Genomic DNA, 25,157 nt, shown 5'->3' on the forward strand with positions numbered 1-25,157 from the left:
AAACCCCTTGGGCCCCCCCACCCCCCGCATAGCTAATTAGCCAATTGACAGTTTCCACATAGCTTATTTAGTCCAATAATCAGGGCCGTCTTTTCGTATGGGCTCAATGGGCTCTTGCCCAAGGGCCCCAGGAGTATAAGGGCCCTAGGCTGATAGCTGAGAGTCCCCTCTTTCCAGGGGTACCAGATTTTGAAAATCGGCCCTGGGGAACCGGAGATATCCGACTTCAAAGCAGTGGTCCCCGTCCAAGCCAGTTAATTGTTCTTCCCAGACAGATATCTCGGGTTCTGTCTGACTTAGAGATTTTCTGAGGGTATACTCCAAAAGCCGGGACTCTCCCCTTTTGGTGAGCACTGGCAGCTTGTCTCTACTATGCCCAGAACCAGAGATATCAGCCTTCCAGCAGCTGGTCCCTGCTCCAGCTCCACACACCTGGTATGCAGTTTTATATGTTTGTTGGTGGATTGCTGTGGCTCCTGCACTCTGATCCCCAAGTCCCCAGTATCTCCTGAAAGGTGGGACTCTCTAGTTTGTTATCCCATTAAAGCTAAGAAATCTATTTCCAGGAACTTGAGATATCTGCAGTAAAGCATGCTGTTCTCCCACCAGAAAATTATGAATATTAAGCCCACTCCACTATCGACCCCTCCCCTACATATTAAACATCCCCTACCACCCTGAAAGTCTTGTACCAGGTCCCCTTCATTCAGCCCAATGCCCCCTTCTACAGTTTAGTGTCCTCCTTCCTTCCCCATATGTGCAGTAAAGGAGTAATTAGCAGAAATTATTTCTCCAGGTCCTACATGCTGAGCGGAAGATAGGACACCCCCTACCGCCCGTGGAACATCAAAGCTGCCGCTGATAGCACCCCCACCCCTACCGCTGGAGGGTGGGTAGGGGCCCCAGTGCATTGCTGTGCCCAGGGGCCTACACTGCTGTTAAGACGGCTCTGCCAATAATTACTTGTTGTGAGAAAAAAAGACGTCAAATGATCACAAAATAATACTTTTTCATTAGTTTATGTACCCTAAATTTAATTGCACTATTATTTAAATAAATAAATAAATGCTTTTTATTAATTTAACAAAATAAATAAAATATGGCCTCAAATTACCCTGAAATCACTTTTTTCAACTTTTTTCACCTTTTATCGTTCTGTTTCTAATTAAACTAAAAAGTTTGCTTTTTATCATTTTGTTACACAAATCAGCTATAAATAAACATCATTACTGATACCCGATTTTTTTTTTTTTTGGGTGTTAAAGGCTGATTTACACATAAAAAGAAAACATTTCTGTAGGATTTGAGGTCAAAATGACCATTTTTTTCAATTGAATAGTGCAAGTATCGAAAGCATGCAAACCTGCGTTAATGGAAAAATGGTCGCCGTAATTTAGACAGCAAAATTTGCATACCAAATTGGATATGCCCCCAAGTCTTTTTATAGTTCAATTAAAGTTATATTTCAAGAGTGTGTGTTTTATAGATGTCTTTAGTGGGTGTGGAGGTGTTCCCGTCATCTGCTCCCCAGTACTAATAATACCCCTTTCACACTGCCAATGCTGGATCCCACCCGGGAATTGGAAGCGGGTCCTTCCCGGGTGGGATCCGCATTGGCAGCTGCTGCTGGCTTCCCCGACCCGGCAATAAGCCGGGCGGGTTGCCATAGCAGCGGGGGGGGAGCCGGGGGCGGAGATGGAGGCGGCGCTGGGAGATGAGCTCATCTCCACGCCGCCTCTCCCTATCTAGTAAACGGGTCCCGGGTTGCGTCGACCCGGGAGCCCGTTTGCGCAGCCACTGACCCGGTATTCAACCCAGGTATAACACTGCTTTATACCCGGGTAGGATTGCCGGGTCAGGCGACCAGCGATTTCGGCAATGCCCCTTTCACACCGCACACCGACCCGTGTCGACCCGGCAATATGTCGGGTCGATACCAGGTTATTTGTGCGGTGTGAAAGGGGTATAAGTAGAAAAAAAGTAATTTTTATGCTGGTGTAAAAAAATGGCAGTAAGTCTTTTAAGATAATTCTGAAGGAAAAAATTACTGTCAACACGTAGTGGCAAGGAAAGGCTCAGAGCATGGCCTTAAATGGTGAGTGGTGGTTCTACTCTTTCATTGCACCAAAAGGCATATCTGCGAAGGCTAAACACAGACAACCATTGTCACTCAGGACCCCCCTGGGTGCTGTTGCACAATTAGAAGCAATGATAATATATTCACACAATGATATTTATTATGAGAACTGGTAAACAGACATGAGGGTAGTCCCGGATAAACACAAAACAGAAAACTGCAACAAATAAACTCCCAGATAAATAAATAAGCAGACAGTAAAGCCCCACACACTAAGCGAGTCCCTGCTGACGCCGATATTGACGGCGGCGGGGACCCGTTGGGGGTGCATACAAACTTGCCAATGCCAGCTGGGATGGAAGCAATGGCGCGCTGGGGGGGTGGCGGGAGGAACCACATGCAGCATGGTTGTTGTTAACGAGGACCTCCCTTGTCTATACATGTTCAGACGAGTGTCGGGGTCATTAACAATGCGCGGGAGTGCATATCGTAAACAACATTGAGTGTACACACTACATGAGATTGTAAAAGATCTCGCTCAGATTGGCCCTTCTGAGCGAGATCTTTTACTCTCTCGTTTAGTGTGTATAGGCCTTAAATAAGAGTATGCAATTAAAATAGTGTCAGAAACAAATAAAGGGCCTAATTCAGGCCTTATCGCTAGGGTGTATTTTTTGCATTCCTGCGATCAGGTAGTTTCCGCCTACAGGGGGAGGGGGAAATCGCTGTGCAGGGGTGCGATCGCATGTGCAGGAGAGCTGCACAAACAGAAGTTTGTGCTGTCTCTGCACAGCCCAGGACTTACTCTTCCAGTGCAATGATCGGGGCCGGAGCTGACGTCAGAATTCCTCCCTCCAAACACCTGGTCCCTCCTGCGTTTCTCAGGACACTCCTTAAAAACGGTCAGTTGCCACCCACAAACGGTCTCTTCCTGTCAGTCACCTTGCGATCCAGTGGCGCACCCAGGGGGGGTTTCCGAGCACCCGGAAACCCCCCTCCACCTAAAAAAAAAATTTTCTTCTTCTTTCTGCATGAGTATTATTAATGGCTGTCTAGCGTCCTCTGCAGCCTGCTGTCTTCCTGGTGGCACTTGTAAGTGCTTAATAAAAGTTTACTTTATTTTAAATATAGTACATATATATCCATGTACATACATACATATAAACACACACATATATGATATATATACATGTGTATATATACGTGTACTGTATGTATATATATATGTATGCATGTTTAATATGCTATGTATATGTATGTATATAAATATATATATATATATATATACACACACACACACACAAAGACATACTAGTTTTACGGACCCAGCATATGCTGGGTCACTTCAGTCCCCACCCCCGTGATTGGCTCCACCCAGTTCTGGAAACCCTTCCATGCAAATCCTGCGTTTGCCACTGCGATCGCCCGTGCGATCGCTTTTCTCGCACTTCCCGCCGCTGCCCGCCGATCCCCGTCGCTGTGGATCGATGGGCCTGCACATTGCGGTGCATGCGCAGTTCAGACCTGATCGCAGGCTGTATGAAAACGCAGCCTAGCGATCAGGTCTGAATTAGGCCCAAAGTCCCGAATAATAAAATAAACAATGGATGGAAACCTGGTAAGTAGAAGATCCTCTGCTTGCAGACATAAAGTCACAAGACTTAACAGCAGCACTTCACAGGGCTTACAGCAGCACTAGAGTCCAGAGACAATTGATGATCCAGAACTGAGTGTTGGATCAAACAGCACTAAGTAGCCAGAAGTCAGGTATATCCATGCTGGTGATCAGGCAATTGCCTAACACCTGACCATTGAACAGAGTCAGACTGCACAAGGAAGCTAGTGACCCCTGGTGGCAAGGAATGGGTAATGCTGTTAATGCAGTACTCCCCTCCTAAGGAGCTGATTTCATATGCACTGACAATGTCTATAATATTTGTCCTATTAAAAACACGTTAAAGGTTAAAGAACACAGTACGCAATTGGCGCAAAAAGTACCGCAAGGGTACGCCCTTAACTATACCTTAAGGAATGTACTTATACTGTAAACATTTGTGCAGTGATAATGTGTAGATGTAATGCAGTGTAACCTTGTTAGCTTAAAAGCTGTATGAGCGACTATGACGCTCTGAGAACCCCTTAGTAATACAATAATCAACCAAATACCGGTCTAAGGTTCTAACGCCTTTAGTGAGAGAATGAACGTTCAAAAAGAATAATACAATACAAGCTATACACTACCAAAATAACATAAAATATCTAACCAAGTAACTAACATATAATACAATAAAGACACAAGTACGTTTAAGGGGAAGGAGAGAGAGAGAGAGAGAGAGAGAGAGAGAGAAAGAAAGAATGGCTTACAATAACAATAAAGGCAATATGGTTGCAGAGAAACTTACACATGTGAGAAACAATCGCTGCGCAGTTAGTCAATGCTGAGAGTCTTTGTGGAGAGAATACTTGAGCTTACCCATACTGGCTGTCCCTATATACACAACCCTACAATACCGCATGGGACAGAAGCTAGACTCCATTTTGGGAAAACTCCCATGATTCCAAAGACTGCAACACATGGTTCAAAGGGGGAGGAGAAAACACCCAGCAGCAGCCATTTTCTACAAACCAACTAATCTTATTCCACATTCCAATCCAACTTCCTAGAACCATCTTATTCAATTTCACATTCCAAACAAACTCAGTATCTCAATAACCAGAGCATATGGTATGCTGGCTATGCTATATGAATCATCACAAGACCAGATCACAATGTAACCACACATATCAGCCTGCCATTGCTACAAGCACATGACTACAGTAACAAAAGGAAGTATGTTTTGACTGCAAGCCTTCAGCAAGATGCATCATGTAAAACTACTATAATCTGTTATAAATCACCATCCATAAATGTATACCAGGAATACTATGCTACAGATTGTCTACTGTTCCAATTCATTACAGATTTCATAGAGTATTATCACCAACACATAACAATCACACAACTGCACAAGCCTCATTAACCTTAAGCCATTTGTATCTCCACTAACTATTCAATACCAATCATTTCACAACTACTTTAAACTATTCTATGCCAATCAGCCATGTGGATTCAATACTAAGCCTTTCGCTTGGAGCCTGGTGATAAGCAAGCCATTTCTTCTGGATGCCAGCTTGGTTCTGAGTGTAGCTACAGTACATCTGTTCTCTGAGATCACGAGCAACTGAACTCTGACCTCTTCTCTTAGCCAGGAACTACTTTCCGGTTTGACTAGTTCCTGGGGGAGGGGTCTCTCTTGCTTTGTATATGCTGATCAGGTTCAGCCCTGAAAACTGCCAAAAGGGTTGGCTTGAGTTCCCTGTTCATTGTATCATTTATTGTTCTAACAAAGTGATTTTAGCTTTTATACATATAATCATATCTATCCGCTGCAATGTCCCACAACTTCACAACAAGTATCAAATTAATCTACACACTAATCTGCTTGTTTCAATATTAAACATGACGGGTGTATCTGGTTCTGTTCAAATAATACACATTCATAACATTAATTCATTAGCTAATTTTAAATCTCCATGATGTCTGGTGCTTGATATTATTATAATTATGTACTGTATGAAATAAGTGTCGAATCCATCTTTGTGCCATGTCCGTGTAAATGCGTGTGTTAACATATATTGATGTGCTCGCTGCGCATATTTGCAAGTATAGCGACTTAAATGTGTGCAGTTTGTATGTTCTCTCTATGTAATATTTTTGACTTTGACAGTCCACCCTTTGGCAGTCACCAATAACTGCCACTATCTAAACAATTTAAGCAGAAAAATATATAATACCATGAACTATCTAAACAATTCAAACAGAAAAATATATGTCATCATGTAAGTACATTTCTATGATTGGGTAAGGGAGGAGAGAAGAAGGTATGAAAAAGGTATGACCTAGTGAAATAGTAAAAGTATGTATGTATGAATCCATGTTTGGGGGGGTCATGTATCATCGTGCCGTACGTGTTTTAAATCAAGCTTCGAGGTATTTCGAAGTATACATTTGAATTCCTTCTTATCCCGTGGTACGGGTCTGTGGATGGGCTGTCAAACTTTACCGAGCTCTCTTCGGCTTTTGGTTGCAACAAAATGGGGGGGCACATTTTAGTTGATGATACACGAATAGGGGGGAATATGTGAGTGCTGATATCTGTGCCTGTATTCCCTATCGACTATGTGTGTTATTACCTGAAGGTTGTAGAGATGAAGATAAGAAACAATTATGGTAAATGCAGTCATATTCTATGTGAGGTTAATGTACATTTGTTGATTGAAGTCTTGTCTTGATGTACATGTTGACTGCAGTCTTCTTTGGGCTTTTGTCAAAAGTGCGAGCAAAAGCTTTGTCAATGTCCATAGACTTACAAAAAGTGTTGGGCTAGCGTAATTTTAACGTTACTAGGGATAAGGGGGTCTATGGCATAGTCCATCTGTTGTCTGTGTACAAGGTTGTCAAAACTTCTTCTTTAGTCTATCTGCTATCTGTATACACGGTCGTCAAATTCCTCTTCCAAGCGGGTCTTTTTACCTTGGAGAAAAACAAAGGAGAAACGGGTGAAAGAAACAGGTCGTGGAATCACCTTTTATCACAGCGTGGTTTCAATGGTTGGGTCGTAAATCAAATCCATTTTGTTATGCGATACAGTCATTACTTCAGGTAGTACTTTTCCAATATAACATAATCCTCCTGAGTTTGGGGCAAGCCGCTCATACGCCTTTCTCCCGCATATGAAATATGCATCATCGGGGAGAACATATGGGACGGAGTAGGACATAACCATATTACACATTTTCCATATGAAATCTCCTAACCCTAATTCTCCCATCTGTCTAGTACACGTATCTGTTTGTATGATATGTGCACAGTATCCTGGTGATACCTCTCCAACTCTCATGATCCTACTTCCTAGGGTATACCTATATCGGAAAGATTTTCCACTACCGGCTATGTGGCGTATAAGCTCTGTATCTGTAGGCATTCTATCTGCTCTATATGAAAAGGTCATGGTTTGGTTATTCCATGACGCTTCCCAATTTCCCGGCTTTCGGGGATTGGAAATGTTAAAACATATTAGGGATCTATCCACATGATATTGGTGGAGCTTCAAACTAGGAGGACTGGAGATATTAAACCTCCTGTCCACCGGCCTCCCACCACTTAGCTCAAGTACCTCCCCTACCGTTAAAGGGAATGGTACTAAGCCTGATTTGCTATGGCCTTGAGGTACTTGAAAGCATACCCAACAATCTGTCTGATTTAACACTTTACCCACTAAGGAGTGATAGTCACTCAATGGGTGCCGGTCCATGTTAATGTTAAAACTGGACTGACATTTCTTGATGCACCCATCCTCTACTACACTGTTACAGAGTCTACAGATACAGTTCTCTTTTCAGCTAACAATCCTTCACAATGTTTACAAATAACATGGCTGCTAGATCGTTTCCGGTACTCGCCTTTGCTCGGTGATTGTGTTGTTATTGGAAATTTACACCTCCGTCTCAGTCATCAGAAACCCATTCTGGATCCTTTCTCGACCTCCATGGTACTCTCGCCGGAACAGACTGCTCGGGTCAACATCATGGTCAACAGGAAAATCCGGATCACAGTCTCTTGGGGCAAGTCCATCTTACAGGAGGAGAAAAGGAGAAATTTGTAATGGGGGTACAGGAAAACAGTTTGAGGGGGAGAGAAACTTGTTACGATAATTAGTTCTCTAGTCTTGTTGTTCTTCTTGTTCTGCTGTCATCTCAAAGGTGCTGTCTCTCAGTCTTCCAACCGAACACTCTGGTGATACAATATTTCTTCCAAACCAGCGATCTTTCTGTAAGGAGTAAAAATCTTGCATTACCATTTGTCTAACTAATGTGTGACATACCATCTGTAACGTTATGAGAACATGAGAAAGAAGAGAGAGAGAGAAAAAAAAAACAACGAGAGAGAGAGAACCGTTCACATATATATATATGCATCACATAAATCAACAATAAACAACAACAGAAAAAAACATTTTTCAAACAATTTTTTTCTTTCCTTCAGGAGAGAAAAAAAAAACATTGCCAGATCTTCCGTTCACCATCAGGCTGTCACATCTACATGTCCAATGGTATCCCTGCATAGTCTCTCCCACCGGCATTTCCATACCTACACTCTGTATCTGGCCAGGATACATCGATGCTGGTAGGTCATACTGGGGTTTGGTAGACTTCTGCAAGGACCAAATAGCTATGTGATATTTGGGTCCTGCCGATGAACATCAGAGATGGGGAAAAGAACATTTACAGATAAATTACAACGTCTACCCGGCCGTCCTTGTGCCTGCAAGGAACTGACCTCCCATTTCATTAACTGTAACCTCAGGCTTACTATCAGTCCTAATGATCACCTTTCCTGATTGCATGTTACAGGTGCGGCCCCAACTCCTTCCTATGTGATCTCTGATTACAATTTGGTGTGTCATTACTTTGCTCATATCTTTGTCTAGGGGGTTTATATGAATTTGGTCTACTTCTTGATCTAAAATCTCTTGCAAAATGACCTTCCTTCCGGCAATTATAATACCTTTTCACCTTTGACTTACCCACAGGGATCTGGGGCTTCTTTGTTTCCCTGTGCTTGATGATGTTTTGCTCATGCCCAACAGCGGAGTTCCTTAATGCAGTTACTGAGTTATTTCTCCAGTTAGGTAGAGAGGCTTGTATACTTGTTCTTAATACTTCCTTTAAACCATTTATTAACACCTAAACTGCTACTTTCCTGTAGTGTACATTTGTTTTAATATATTGTGTTCACCCTGACAGGATTAAATTCAATTACATTACCTTGTGTTGGTCTTACAATATGGGGTACATTTGTTTGTGCGTGATATATAACACCGTACGTACCTGTGGACACGACCTCACCTGACCCTCCGTTAGGGGGTTTGATTACTGCCTTTACCGATTTGGTCGCGTCCACCTGGATGTCTTGTGTGATGGCTGCTGGAAAAGGTGCCGACATCGTGCTGGGCTCACTTTCTTGCTGGTAATCCTGAGGGAAGTTTAACATGGGGTGCGACTTGCACAGGTTAACATTTGTGATTTTTACACTTTCATTTTTATAAACATTATTACATTTGTTACTTTCATTCTTAATACAGTTACTAAGTGCATTTTTATCGTACAACATTGTGCCATTTCTCTGCAACCATAATCCTCTCCATTGCCATGTCTCTCTTCCCAAGATGAGAGTTTGATATGTAAGTTAAATTTCTTTGTATTTCACCTTTGTGTTGCCATAACTGTAAATAATCATAATGTTTGATCCGTCTCTTTGTTGATTTAATGAGACATATCCTTCTCCTTAGGTTCTGTAACACATCTGGGCTAAAACTGCCTACCCGGGTGAACTTCTCCCCGTCATGCTCAGTCATTCTTTCCCATTCATCACATAAAACCTCTGTGTGTGAACCGTATTTTTCACACATTACATACCTTGCCGACCCGATTGGTCGGTTTACTGAATCAACCCGAACCGAGGTTGATCGCCCCCCTACCTGAACAACTGGCCCCCATAACTTGCAGGTGTTGCTTTCACTACCTCTGACCTTAATCAGGGTCTTCAGCGAACCCTTACAAAAACCAAGATGTTCAAGATAGGCCGACGGTGGCGGTTTACCGAGTACCCCACTCACTCGCCCACGCCGACCAATACGCCCACACACTGCCTTAGCGCTGGCGTACTCGACCTAGGGCCCCTGCGACCTGAACCGCTATTTACTGGAACATGTGAGGGTGATCCGAAGAGCACTTACTCTTTCCAGTAACTATTGGTTGCTGGATAGTTCCTGAGTGACCAGCGAACCTCCCTTAAAATAAAAAAAATTACACAAATCACGTTAGAGTGTACAAATAGCGTTTATGACCCCTTTCGTACGCAAATGGTACTGGTCAGGTTACTAACTAATGCACACAATTACGTGCGGTACAATCGTTCGGCACACCAGTGGAATCGAAAATTGCGGCTGCGAATTCCTTCAGCCAGAGCTTTAATGGCCTATATGGGTTCCGCACCAACCCTTCCTGGTGTTGTGCTACTTTTCTCTATAGCGGACTTCTTAGTCTGCTGTACCTAGACCTCCTGGTCTGTTCCGGACCTCCTGGTCTGTGCTACAGTAGACCTCCTGGTCTGCTATACTCTAATGCTCAAATTTATGTTTAACAAGGGATGCCTCCCCAGCCACCATGCACGTCACTTACATGTATGTACCTCACGAGAACTCGACTTCTTGTGGTTCAACCCAAAAATTGTAAAAACTTATATATGCAAACACTCACCACATGTACACTTTAATTTTATTTCTGCGCAGAAATTCCTTTCATTCAGTAAATAGTCTAGACCAGATGAGTCGCAAATTGGAGAAGGATCTATTAGCTTAAAATTTCTGACACTAAAATTGACTTGCGCTATTTATCGCGTTTCCTCCTTTTCGCCTGTGAAAATAATACTATCGTGTGATTTGTTTCATGTGGGCGTACCCAGACGCTCCGTTGCGTAATACACGCCACGTGCGTCGACCTTTGGGTTGCGTACGCGAGTCTCAACCTTTTGTTAGAGACACGTGTACGCAAGGCAGATATGTCCACAAAAATACAATTAACACGTTTATATCAAAGTAGAGGATCTTTAACCGTAATCATCTACCGAACACCACACGGGTCTCTCCTTGTATCTTTAGGCAAAGCTGTGTGCGTGTTTTACAAATTACCCCTTAATGTATTACTTTTACTCTTTAACTACTAAATAGCAACAAATCTTTCTTAGCACGTTATCAATGCAAATGGCAAACAGGAAGGTGAGATGTGAAAATTACACAAATGAACATGCAATTCTAAATTTAATCTAATAACATACATTGATGTAAGCACACGCATATAGATATTACATATAAGTACCAATCACTATTACTTATGATTGACTATGATATAGATTAAATAAATGCATAAAAAAACTCATTAAATGATGATTTCTTTTTGACAATGGATGGCTGATTATTTCCTGAGTCAACTGAAAATCAGCCGCTTAGGGGGAAAAAAATGTGACCTTCCCAAAATGGCCGCTGCTCCTCCCCCTTTCACCTCCATGAGGGTCACACAAAATGGTGGACAGACCATGCGGCCTCTTGTCACAAAGAAAGTCATCATTCAAACTCCTAAAGTTATTCTAGGCCTGAGTTTTAAAAAAAAACTATATCAAGGCTATGCAGCAACTTTTAAATGTACTTTTAAACCTACTTAAACAGATAAACAATCTAATCTTAATCAAACACGATATGATCCATTTGAACCTTGTTTTGTAACAATAAAAATACATTTTGGCATCTTAAATATTATGAGAAACGCCTTGTCCCTTAAAATTTCCTATCAGCGTCTTACTGATACCACAATACATTAACGTGGATGTTTTTTTTTTTGTTTCAGCATTTTGTGATGCGTCCATCATTAGCCGGTCAATTACAGCCGCGTTTGTAATGTACAGTGCATCATTAAGAACGTGATATCCCGTGAGAGCCCCCAATTGACAATGTCTATAATATTTGTCCTATTAAAAACACGTTAAAGGTTAAAGAACACAGTACGCAATTGGCGCAAAAAGTACCGCAAGGGTATGCCCTTAACTATACCTTAAGGAATGTACTTATACTGTAAACATTTGTGCAGTGATAATGTGTAGATGTAATGCAGTGTAACCTTGTTAGCTTAAAAGCTGTATGAGCGACTATGACGCTCTGAGAACCCCTTAGTAATACAATAATCAACCAAATACCGGTCTAAGGTTCTAACGCCTTTAGTGAGAGAATGAACGTTCAAAAAGAATAATACAATACAAGCTATACACTACCAAAATAACATAAAATATCTAACCAAGTAACTAACATATAATACAATAAAGACACAAGTACGTTTAAGGGGAAGGAGAGAGAGAGAGAGAGAGAGAGAGAGAGAGAGAGAGAGAGAGAAAGAATGGCTTACAATAACAATAAAGGCAATATGGTTGCAGAGAAACTTACACATGTGAGAAACAATCGCTGCGCAGTTAGTCAATGCTGAGAATCTTTGTGGAGAGAATACTTGAGCTTACCCATACTGGCTGTCCCTATATACACAACCCTACAATACCGCATGGGACAGAAGCTAGACTCCATTTTGGGAAAACTCCCATGATTCCAAAGACTGCAACACATGGTTCAAAGGGGGAGGAGAAAACACCCAGCAGCAGCCATTTTCTACAAACCAACTAATCTTATTCCACATTCCAATCCAACTTCCTAGAACCATCTTATTCAATTTCACATTCCAAACAAACTCAGTATCTCAATAACCAGAGCATATGGTATGCTGGCTATGCTATATGAATCATCACAAGACCAGATCACAATGTAACCACACATATCAGCCTGCCATTGCTACAAGCACATGACTACAGTAACAAAAGGAAGTATGTTTTGACTGCAAGCCTTCAGCAAGATGCACCATGTAAAACTACTATAATCTGTTATAAATCACCATCCATAAATGTATACCAGGAATACTATGCTACAGATTGTCTACTGTTCCAATTCATTACAGATTTCATAGAGTATTATCACCAACACATAACAATCACACAACTGCACAAGCCTCATTAACCTTAAGCCATTTGTATCTCCACTAACTATTCAATACCAATCATTTCACAACTACTTTAAACTATTCTATGCCAATCAGCCATGTGGATTCAATACTTAGCCTTTCGCTTGGAGCCTGGTGATAAGCAAGCCATTTCTTCTGGATGCCAGCTTGGTTCTGAGTGTAGCTACAGTACATCTGTTCTCTGAGATCACGAGCAACTGAACTCTGACCTCTTCTCTTAGCCAGGAACTACTTTCCGGTTTGACTAGTTCCTGGGGGAGGGGTCTCTCTTGCTTTGTATATGCTGATCAGGTTCAGCCCTGAAAACTGCCAAAAGGGTTGGCTTGAGTTCCCTGTTCATTGTATCATTTATTGTTCTAACAAAGTGATTTTAGCTTTTATACATATAATCATATCTATCCGCTGCAATGTCCCACAACTTCACAACAAGTATCAAATTAATCTACACACCAATCTGCTTGTTTCAATATTAAACATGACGGGTGTATCTGGTTCTGTTCAAATAATACACATTCATGACATTAATTCATTAGCTAATTTTAAATCTCCATGATGTCTGGTGCTTGATATTATTATAATTATGTACTGTATGAAATGTGTCGAATCCATCTCTGTGCCATGTCCGTGTAAATGCGTGTGTTAACATATATTGCTGTGCTCGCTGCGCATATTTGCAAGTATAGCGACTTAAATGTGTGCAGTTTGTATGTTCTCTCTATGTAATATTTTTGACTTTGACAGCACCTAACAAATCAGAGTCTGAGTCAAACTGTATAGGACAAATTATGGTAGGTATCCTCATGCTGAAAGGGCAAATCACCAGAAGACCGGAACTCAGGTGCAAACAAAAAAGGAGCTCTCTTCTCTTTTTCCTCATAGCAGAATTTCAAGCAGTGGCCTGAACTCGCAGGGAACCAAGGTACAATCTGATTTCTGGAGACTTGGAACTTGTGATAGGGATCCTCAGGGAATCCCCAGTATGAAACCATGGAGAGGAAGAATGGAGATGTAAACTCCCCGAAGACTGCTCGGAACACTGTGAACCTTGGCCAACTGGATAACACTCATAACCTTGGCTAGCTAAGCAGCTCTCAGAACCGGGACCACACTAACGGCCTTGAGTGACCAGTTGTCACTTAGAGACTGAGCCGAGAAGGCTGCACTTGGGTTGGTGACCGACATGGCGGCACTCAGACTGATGGTCAACATGGCAGCACTCCTCATCCCCGAAGTCAAGGGCAGATGGAACCTCATGCCCGAAGGCAAGGGCAGATGGAACCACATGCCTGAAGGCAAGGGCAACAGTGTCAGACAATTCATGCACAGCAGCAGGCTGGAGGGATGGCACCCTCATAAGAACTGGCAGACAGGAGTCCGCGACTGGGACTGGAAGACTGGAGTCCCCTCCTGGGGCTGTGGCACTAGATTGGATGGTATTGAAATATAGGAGTTCAAGATTCCAACGTGGAGTAACGGTGTCCTCAATGCTGGGAAATAATGGAAGGTACTTATCCATCATGCAATACCATCAGGGAGGCATCTGATTGGCTCCAAATTTATTCTGCAGCAGGACAATGATCCCAAACATACAACCAATGTCATTAAGTACTATCTTCAGTATAAAGATCAAGGAGTCCTGGAAGTGATGATATGGTCCCCACAGAGCCTTTATCTCAACATCATTGAGTCTGGAATTACATGAAGAGACAGAAGGATTTGAGCAAGCCTACATCCACTGAAGATCTATGGTTAGTTCTCCAAGATGTAAAAAACTGTGTGCAAGTGTACCTAGAAGAATTGATGCTGTTTTGAAGGCAAAGGGTGGTCACACTAAACATTGATTTGATTTATATTTCTTAGTGTTCTCTTCTGTTCATTCACTTTGCATTTTGTAAATTGATAAAAATAAACTATTAACACTTGTATTTTTGAAAGCATTCTTAGTTTGCAGCATATTTTCCATACCTGCCAAAAACTTTTGCACAGTACTGTAGATTGGGACAGGGACTGATGTGAATAGCCAAATCTCTGTAAAGCACTGCAGAATATGTGTGTACTATATAAATAACTGGTAATAATAATATTAATAATAGATACCCATTGTAAAATTGCTGCCCACCTCCCAGTGGAAATAGGCCCCCCTTGTGCCAACTTCACACTCCCCTATTGGTAATAGTGGCAGAGAACATATCCGCAGTGTCAGTGGGCCCCATGTATTGGTATGGATTAAAAACAGGGCAGTGGGGGCGTTCTCCTCGTGGGTCCCCAAACACTGGGGGCACCACATATAGCTGCATTACCAGCACTGGGAGCAATGTAGCATATGTGAACTGGGTTTTCTTTGTGGCATAATGGCATAATGTGAACTGGGGCAGCTACAGTGCGTTTAACACATTTGTGGTATGGAAGGTATTTACACATTATATTTTTAATAACATCACCAGTGTGTCTTATTGACAATTTTATTGGTAGGGGCCCCCACAAGTTAGTTGCCCTGGGACCCCCCACAAAGCTTAATCCGGACCTGAGAGGGTATAGACCAGGGCTACAATGCTGCTAGTAAGGAACCATGGTATTACGTCTTCCAAGCACTTGACTGGAGATTAATATATTTTCTTTTCTTAAATGATCTATTTTGGCAGCACACATCACAGGTTAGTGAGAGGCTCACTTTGCTAGGGTTTCTATAGCAACCACTTGTTCCTTGCCATTCCTGTGGGTTCTAATGAATAGCACCAGGGTTAAACTTCCCACTGATCATTGCTTATTGACACTTATAACTTCTCTTGTTATAAGCAGCGATGAGCTGCAATATACAATAGCATATAGAAGTCATAGATTAGTAAGAACCCTATTTGAACTGGTGCTGAATAATGTGTTGAATTTCTTTCATTTCTCTTGTCACTTCTAAGCAGTAAGCTGGCTGCTTACGCACAGTGTTCTCTGTACTCTCATGTGCATGGCCAGCTGGTATCTGACAGTAATTAGGTATCAGGCAGGAAAGGTCATTTTGGAAACAGTACAACATACAGTCGTTTGTGCCATTTGGAAATCTGTAGTATTTGCATGATTGCGACTATTTTTTGTGGAAGTGTATGGCTTTATAAATGGCGCTGTCTGTAGGAATACAAAGGTTTGGTGGGGAAAGATGAATATATTGGCAGCATCTGGTTTGGTTTAGTGCTTTATTTGTTGAGTTGGGTTCAGGGGCGGATTGGGATACAAAACCAGCCCTGGAAATTTCTGGAAGCAGCCCTAAATAGGGGGGCGGGGTCAGGGCAGTGGAGAGCGGATATGGATTGACGTACTGGTGGGGTGTGGCAAAATATTGAGAGGCATGGCCACCCCCTTAAAAAAAAATTACTATTCATCTGACCCCCTCTGCAACTAACACAGGCCACTACTGTATGTGCAAGGGGCAGTGCTGTAACTAGGCATTTTAGCGCTGTGTGCAAGAAACGGCATTGGCGCCCCCACATGTAAAACACGGGCAGTGCGTGCCGTAGGCGCGCTCAAAATTTTTAGGTGCGTAGCTTCATGGGGAAGGGGTGTGGCCACAAAATAATACCAATTCATACGACGGTGCACAGTAGTCTCCATTATTCAAATTACGCCGCACAGTAGCGCCACTACACCAGGTAGAGCCCCTTCTACACATTATGGCAGACAGCATCCCCCTTTTTTACACATTACGGCAGCCAGCGTCCCCCTTTTTACACATTACGGCAGACAGCGTCCCCTTTTTTACACATTACAGCAGTCAGCGCCACCCTTTTTACACATTATGGCAGACAGCGTCCCCTTTTTACACATAATGGTAGACAGCGTTCCCTTTTTACACATTACGGCAGGCAGCGTCCGCCTTTTTACACATTACGGCAGACAGAGTTCCCTTTTTACACATTACGGCAGACAGCGTCCCCTTTTTACACATTACGGCAGTGTCCCCCTTTTTCACATATTATGGCAGACAGCATCCCCTTTTTATACATTACGGCAGACAGTGTCCCCCTTTTTAACACATTATGGCAGACAGCATCCCCTTTTTACACATTACGGCAGACAGCGTCCCCCTTTGTGTGAGGAGGGTAGGGCTGTGTGTGGGGATCTGAGGAGCTGTGTATTTACCTTTAGTTGAAGGGCTGAGGCAGCCAGGCAGACACCGGCCGCGCTTCTCTCCCTGGGGCCCTCCTCTATTTTCCTACATGCAGCGCAGGCAGACAGACACTAAGCCTGAGCTGCAGTGAGACGCCGCAGCCCAGTCCTCGCCTGTGAATGCAGAGAGGGACGGGAGCCGCGAGGTAGCGCGGCACATCACAAACTTCAGCTTCTGCGCATGCGCGGTCTCCCGATCGCGGCAGCCAGCCCAGCACAGGTCAGTGAAGGCCACTGAGGGGACGTTGGGACCGGCTAACCGGAAACTGATCCGGCGTCCCAATCCGCCCCTGGTTGGGTCACATAATGCCTATCTATTTTCCTTGAGCAATTTTCAAAACTGGAATGTGGAAATGCCCCTATGAATGCACAAATATTATAGCCATACTTACCTATTTATGAGTTCTCCTCTCCGGGAGACGATGCAGGGACCTTTGGAGGGCAGGCTCTGACATCATTAAGCCACGCCCCCCTCATGGGAAAAAATTACACAATTTGCAGGTCTGCTGGAAGGGGCAGGGCTAAAATGACGCGATTCTGGTCATTTTAGCCCCTTGCCCACAGACATCCGAATGCCGGAGATTCTCTCCATCCTGCCCGCTTCACTAGGGTATGGGCAGGATGCGGGAGATCTGCCTGCTCTTCCAGGGGTGCAGGGGGCTACCCCAAAAATCAGGAGCCTCCCGCAACTTCTGGGAGAGTAGGCAAGTATGATTATAGCTCTACTAACCTGCAGCTTTTGTTCTTGTATGAATGACTTTTAGTTTGTTTTGTGCTAATTGCTACTTAATGTTGGCAAAGATGTATTGTACCAATTAGACTACAGGTTCACAAACTTGGTCCTCGGGACCTCAAACAGTGCATATTTCCCAGGTCTCCTCATAGAATCACAAGTGAAATAGATAGCTCTACCTGTGGACGTTTTAAAATGTGTCAGTGAGTAATGAATACTTATGTGCACCTGCTAGGTGACCTTAAAAACATGAGCTGTTTGTGGTCCTGAGGATCAAACTTGAAAACCACCGAATAAGACTCTTCATGTTGTTCCCAGAAGTTTCATCCACAATACGTATTGGGCCAATTCAGTTAGTCATGGACACTACTGCAATGGGTGCTAGCACTATCCACGCATCAACTTCTGAAGGCGGATTCTGCACACACCCTGTGGAGGAGCAAACAGAGTCTGCCTATTGTAATGTGCAGAAAGCTGCAGCTAATTGAATGTGCCCTATATTTGGTGCATCCCATCTGCTTCATCACAGTGCTGTATCCAGGGGCAGATTTAAGGGTCATGGCGCCCCTAGGCACAACAGTGGCGGCTGCCCCCCTCTGCTTAATTTTATTATTTTCATTGATTGCTTCTACTGTAAGGCCTCATTTGATGATTGCCAATTTAATATAATAATAAAAAAGCCATGAACTATTGCATGTTTTATTCTTAATTATGTATACATATTTACTAAGTAGGACAGCTTTCAGGTGCAGTAAAGTGGAAATATTTTGCAGTTACTGGTACATTTTGGTCTTCCAATACTAAGACAAGTATCCAAGTGCTGCCTCCAACAAGTGCAGTACCTAGGCACATGCCTCATGTGCCTCACGTGCCTAATGGGAAATTCACCATTGGCTGTATCAATAATTAGGCTGACCATACTATCCCTTTAAACCGGGACACTCATGAATTACACAGGTTCTCTGGCTGACTACAAGCCTGCATTTCACCTGGTTTAAATCAGCCACAGAACCTGTGTAATCTATGAATGTCATGGTTTAAAGGGATAGTATATTAAGCCTATCTATAATGGATGTAAGGTGTGCGCTACACATGGGTTCCTAGTTATATACTTACAAGGAGGCTGTCTGCACCTTTTATTCTGATGATTTCATATTAAATATAATGTATTCCCATGCAGCTTGGCATATAACAGCGGCAGTGCCACTATACACCACTGCGCCACCAACACTTTCCTCGCTGCATGTCCTACTGCCACCATTGCATGTACCTGCAGGTGCGCACTACAAACTCAGCACACCATTAGCATTACCCCAACTCCTGCCTGGATCTGTCACCTATTGCACGTTCCTGCATTGTGCTGCATTAACCCTGTGTTGTCTCACTTCCTGCTGTTCTACCTCGTTGATAAACCAATCCCTGGTTAAGTTGTTAAGGTATTCAATGTGTGTGCTGACCTCCAACACACAACGCTGATACCTGTTAACATGGGTTCTGCCAATCGGTTATGCGTCCAAGCTGCCAGCGCGTGCAGAATAGCGATACCAAGAATGCAGCTGTAAACGATGTGGAATTTAAGGATCTGAGTGGGTTCAAATAAGACCTTTATTCATACATTGGGAGAAAATGTTCAGTTTAAATGAATTTGTCAAGCTAATGGGTTCAGAGTACTATTCTACATGTAAATTCGCTATGCAGATGCAGTTAAAGTGGGGAAAATTGTGCAAAGTCACTAGGGATCTCAGTGATAGCCGCAACCCTGATAATGTGAATAAGGTCATGGGAATCATTATTCACTGGAAGGTGATGGCACCTGTAAGCATTATAGGCATCCTATGAAGACGAGGGTTTAATGAAAGGAATCAACCTGAGATTCCTGTTGCACGGGGCCTGTCAGCTCATTCACGTCAGGCATCTCCCACTGCGTGGCGTATTGAGGCGCATACCTGTTGAGACAAATGCTGAGAATTATTTTCTACTGTAAAAAGGCACAAAATCCAAAAAGTCTAAATACAAATGCTTCAAGTATCACAAGATTGGACATAAGGCCCCTAAATGTAGAGCAAGTGAGCCACGTAGCACTTCATTATGAAAGCATAAAGAAAGAGCGAGTCAGCATTAAATGCAGCAGTCACCGCAAAGATAGTTGGTACATGGACTCAGGAGCCACGAGGCACTTCAGCTGTAACGAAAGTTGGTTCAAGTCACTAAAGTCATGTGATCCTGTATACGTTACAGATATCGAAAATAAAGTCCTAAATGCCACGAAAGTTGGAACAATTGGTATACGCTTGAGGATCAAGGGGGAATCAATTGTCACAGACATAGGACATTTACTGTTTGTACCAGATCTAGGAACCAATCTGATTGGCATTAGTGTACTGGAAAAGAAGCGATAGTAGGTCCAATTCACAGAGGGACAGTGTGTTATGTACAATAAAAGAGGGACTGTAATTGCAACGGCAACCAGTGCTAACAACTGAATATTCTAGACATTGAGAGTGCTGTGCGAGGGAGGCTTCAGATTCCAAGCCATCTATGGAGCTGTGGCATAGGAGAATGGGGAATGGGATGTACCAAGAGTAAACTGTGGTTGAAACTCTGAAAACACCCCCATATGTATCAAGCTCTGGAAAGTGAAACTTTCTGAAGCTTGTACCTAGATGGCAGTGCCCATAAAAGACTATAGGTTCCTTTTTGCACAGAGGGAAATTTTCTCATGCTCCTAATTCTTACTCTGCAAATAAGTCCTCACAGTAGATTGCGCCACTTGTACACCCTTCTGTCAGGGACGTGTGGTATAGTAAATGGCTGAGGAGGCACTGACTAGTACCAGATCCAGATTTACATAAAATATATGAGCCCAAGGGTTCATGTGGGCATTATACACAGGTGCAGCAGTATACAGTGGCGTCATAAGGGGGGTGCGGCCCACACCTAGGTGTCATCCTCAGATGGAGTGACGCCAAAATGCCTGCTCCTTCCGCAGTGACAGGAGCCAGGTGCTGCAGTGTGACAGCCTCCTACAGCACCTGGCTTGTGTCATTGATGAGGAGCCGACAGTGAAGTAAGAGTGTCTCCGGTGGCTGCCCAGTACAGCCCAGCATCTCCGGAGATGCTGGGCATGCCCCCCCGATTTACGAACTTGGGATACCAATGAGGCCACGCCCTCTATGCATGTGGCCATGCCCCCTTATATGTGACCACACACCCTTTTCGTTGTGAGCGTGCATCCCGGCGTGTAGGAAATCCAGGGTGCGTACCGGGTGTCACCATACCCGGTGACGCCTCTGGCAGTATATACTCCTGTAAATTTGGTGAGTTTTGATTAGAGATGTGTGGAAAAGGTAGGTTGCCTCACCTGCCATAGACTTTTTACTCCAGAGTTTTGAATATAAAAATTATTAGAATAATACAAAGGAGATGGGTAAAATATTACAAGGCATTTTCAGGGATAGCATGGAGGATCATCTACAGGCAACTAAGTTTATTAGCAAAAGGCAGCATGGGTTTGTAAGGAACAGATCATGTCAAACCAACTTCATTAGCGTCTACGAGGAAGTGAGCGAGAATCTTGACCAGGGAAAAGCAGTGGACGTGGTTTACTTAGATTTTGCAAAAGCCTTCGATACAGTGCCACATAGGAGACTGGTCCATAAATTAAGGGAACTTGGCCGGCCTAGGAAATACCATTTGTACAAGGATAGGTAATTGGCTGGATAACAGGGTACAATGAGTAGTGGTCAATGGGATATTCTCCAGCTGGGCACCAGTAGTCAGCGGAATACCACAAGTGTCCGTTCTTGGCACACTGCTGTTCACTATATTTATCAATGATCTAGGAATAGGCCTGGAAAGCACAGTGTCAATCTTTGCAGACGATACTAAACTGTGTAAGGTAATTAATTCAGAAACCGATGTGGAGTCTCTACAGAATGACTTAGTTAAACTGGAAATCTGGGCGTCTAAATGGAAAATGAGGTTCAATATAGAAAAATGCAAAGTTATGCATTTTGGGACAAAAAACACACTTGCATCCTACACTCTAGATCAGTGATCTCCAACCCGTAGCTCACAGAGCGCACAGGCTTGGGCACTCACTGGCACTCCTCCTCCCTTCATTTTTAATATGGTGCCAGCTGTCAGCCAATCAGAGCTCGTGGACCGGCAGTGGTGGCACCTGATTGGCTGCCGGACTGCGAGTTTTTATTGGCTCACTTACCGGCACCATATTTTAAATGCCCGCCACCGGAGACTCTGTCACCCTCACCGCAGCTGCTCTCCGGACTTCACAGGAGAGGCGCGCACTGCACTCTCCTCCCCTTCCGTCCCTCATACAGGAGGAGCAGCACCGGTGGCAGTAGAAGAAGCCAGCAGGGGTTAGCACTGTGTGGGGCACTGTATCGGACACTGCAGGGGGGGTGGTGGGGCATTTTATCTGGCGCTGCAGGGGGGGCATTTTAAATGGCACTGCTGGGGGAATTGTATCTGGCACTGGTGGGGGCATTGTATCTGGCACTGCTGGAGGGCATTATTTGTGTATCTGGCACTGCTGGGGGCATTATTTGTGTATTTGGCACTGCTGGGAGGCATTATTTGTATATCTGGCACTGCTGAGGGCATTACTTGTGTATCTGGCACTGCTGGGAGGCATTATTTGTATATCTGGCACTGCTGATCGGCATTATTTGTGTATCTGGCACTGCTGAGGGGCATTATTTGTGTATCTGGCACTACGCGGGGGCATTACATGTAGTTGTGAGGCCACACCCACTTTTGTGAGGTCACACCCACTTTTGCAGGCACACGCGTGCATTGGGGGGAGGGGGGAGCTCCTTCAGAGGTTTTATTTTCCGAAAGTAGCTCACACCCCAATTAAGGTTGGAGACCACTGTTCTAGATGGAGAAAATATAGGGGTAACTATGGTAGAAAAAGATTTGGGGGTGCTCATAGATAATAGGCTTAATAACAGTACACAATGTCAAACTGTAGCAAAGAAGGCAAATATGGGGGCAGATGTATTACCTGGAGATGGCATAAGGAAGTGATAAACCAATGATATGTGCAAGGTGATAAAGGTACCAGCTAATCAGATCCTAACTGTTAATTTACATATTGGAAGTGATTGGCTGGTGCATTTATCACCTTGCACATATAACTGGTTTCTCACTTCCTTATGCCTTCTACAGGTTAATACATCTGCCCCATTGTGCTTGCGTGCATTAAACAGGGCATTGAGACAAAGGACAGGGATGTAATCCTGCCGTTGTACAAATCGTTGGTACATCCGCACCTGGAGTATTGTGTCCAGTGCTGTGCACCATATTATAAAAAAGATATTGGGGAACTAGAAAGAGTTCAAACGTGAGCTACTAAATTGATTAAAGGGTTAGAGTCGCTGCAATACGAGGAGAGGCATACTAGGCTAAATATGTACACACTAGAAAAGAGGAGACTAAGAGGAGACATTATTAATATCTTCAATTATGTAAAGGGTCATTACAAGGAGCTAGCAGCGGATTTGTTTATTAAAAGAACTCTGTATAGGACGCGGAGGCATTCGCTGAGGCTAGAAGAGAGAAAATTCCGTACACAACGTATGAAAGGGTTCTTCACGGTAAGAGCAATAAAGATTTGGAACTCACTGCCGGAGAAAATAATATTGGCAGACTCTGTAAATGCGTTTAAAAACGGATTGGACAAATTTCTAACTGGAAAACGTATCCAGGGCTTTAGCATTTAGCATATTGACATTAAATTATCTGGGAGTGGTAGGAATCATAGCTGTCAATCGTTACTAAACATTAATCAGCAGGCGCATTATAATATGAACAGATTAACGCAGAATACAGGTTGAACCCGATGGGCATTATTTTATAGATTGACCTACACATTATTTGTATGTTTTGTATTTTTCATGTTCATCGCATCACTTGATTTCAAACCCCACTCCTCGGTGACATCTGAGAGAGAAAAGCAAGGAGAGAAACTTCCGAGTTATATCATTCTGAAAAGAACGTGTTGTGAATATTTTTATAATATTTTACTTTGTTTTTGTATAAGCGCCTAGGATCGTCTTCCTCCCAAAACCATTCTTGTTTATGACAGGAAAGGCTCTGCCTCACCTGCTACACCTCACTGCACGTTACTGCTACAAGCTTCAACCTGTAAAACTGGACACATTTGCACAAAAGTAGGCACAGGATGTCACAAAAGAACTTTTGTGCTGTGTACATATGCAGGCATGTCAAGAGTGGGGTCGAGACCCGGGTACTGGTGGGAACGTGGTCAAATCCGTGAGATGTGCCCATGCCCCCTAATTGTTTTACAGAATAAAATAGTGCTGCATAGGGGTTGCCACAAGCTGCTAAGGGAACATTTGTCACACTCAGCAGCTCTACAAAGGGGTACAGTGTACCCCTCAGCAAGTGACCTGTACCCCTCCACCAAGCCAAGGTCCATGTGATTAGAAACCCCCTTCCCCTTTGGCGCCCCTGTATATGTTTAGTATTATAGATGAGCTTTAGTAGGATAAAATATTATTTTTTGTTATTTTCTTTAACATATTTACTCCATCCTCGTTATCTTTTATCTGGCTTATTTTCTCTTTACTGTTTCTCAAGTTCACAGATGTTTTTATCCAATTGCTTCACTATATCAAAGAACAGTTATATTCGTTCTCTCACTCCCTCTTTCTCTCTCAAGGACTAGGTCACTCCCACCTACAGTTGTCTCACTTGAGCCCCGGAAATGTTGCTCTGTCCCCGTCAGATGAAGAAGGCTTGTCTCCCACCGCGTTGAGTTATAGGAATGCTGCCCACCGGCGTCTCTCCATGGAGGTGGGTACAGAGAACTGATAGACTATACATATACAGCTTGACCTGGAATATAGAATAAATGGTAGCAGAAAAACACACACAGAATTATGGCCAGGAAAAGACCATTTGAGCTTCATCTAGCTGTATCTATACAAGAAAAAAAGAATTTTAAGTAATTTCTGTATTTTGTATTTTGCTTATACCTAATCGTACCCCAATGATGAGCAAACATCTGATTTAAAGTGGGAGATATAACCATCTTCTAGTTTTCTGCACATCCATAACTCATAGTTTATAGGAGTCTATGAAGCAATTATCACGATATTGGCTCAAATATTTGCAGACAATATCGTGATAGCTATTACTAATTTTCCTTTACTTTTCCCTGATATATATCCACTGGTGGCTGCAGGAATGTGACAGGAGAAATGAAAGGGTGGAGAAATCAAGGATTCCTCCTCACGTTTTGTATAACTAAATAGAGAGAAAACACAAGTATGGCTTTCTACAGCTAAAATGCTGCAGAAAAGCCATATTTTTTGAATAAATAGACCCCAAAATCCCCTACTTCGGCAAGTAGGCATATAAGATGCAGGCAAAAATAGGTGGAATGTATTGTTGTAATCTAATTGTGTTACATGATATATCCATCCAGAG

General features: G+C 43.2%; 1 protein-coding gene across 4 annotated transcripts in view; it reads left to right on the forward strand.

Annotated features, from left to right (window-relative positions):
- Positions 1-25,157, forward strand: part of CDK18 (cyclin dependent kinase 18) — a 330,987-nt gene that overhangs the window by 111,036 nt on the left and 194,794 nt on the right. For all 4 annotated transcript variants that reach the window (XM_063955137.1, XM_063955136.1, XM_063955138.1 and 1 more), the window contains one exon: positions 24,388-24,521. In XM_063955137.1, coding sequence (XP_063811207.1) covers positions 24,388-24,521 — 134 coding nt within the window. The remainder of the gene's footprint in view (positions 1-24,387; positions 24,522-25,157) is intronic.

Source organism: Pseudophryne corroboree, chromosome 2 (assembly GCF_028390025.1).
Source record: "Pseudophryne corroboree isolate aPseCor3 chromosome 2, aPseCor3.hap2, whole genome shotgun sequence".
Lineage (NCBI taxonomy): Eukaryota > Metazoa > Chordata > Amphibia > Anura > Myobatrachidae > Pseudophryne > Pseudophryne corroboree.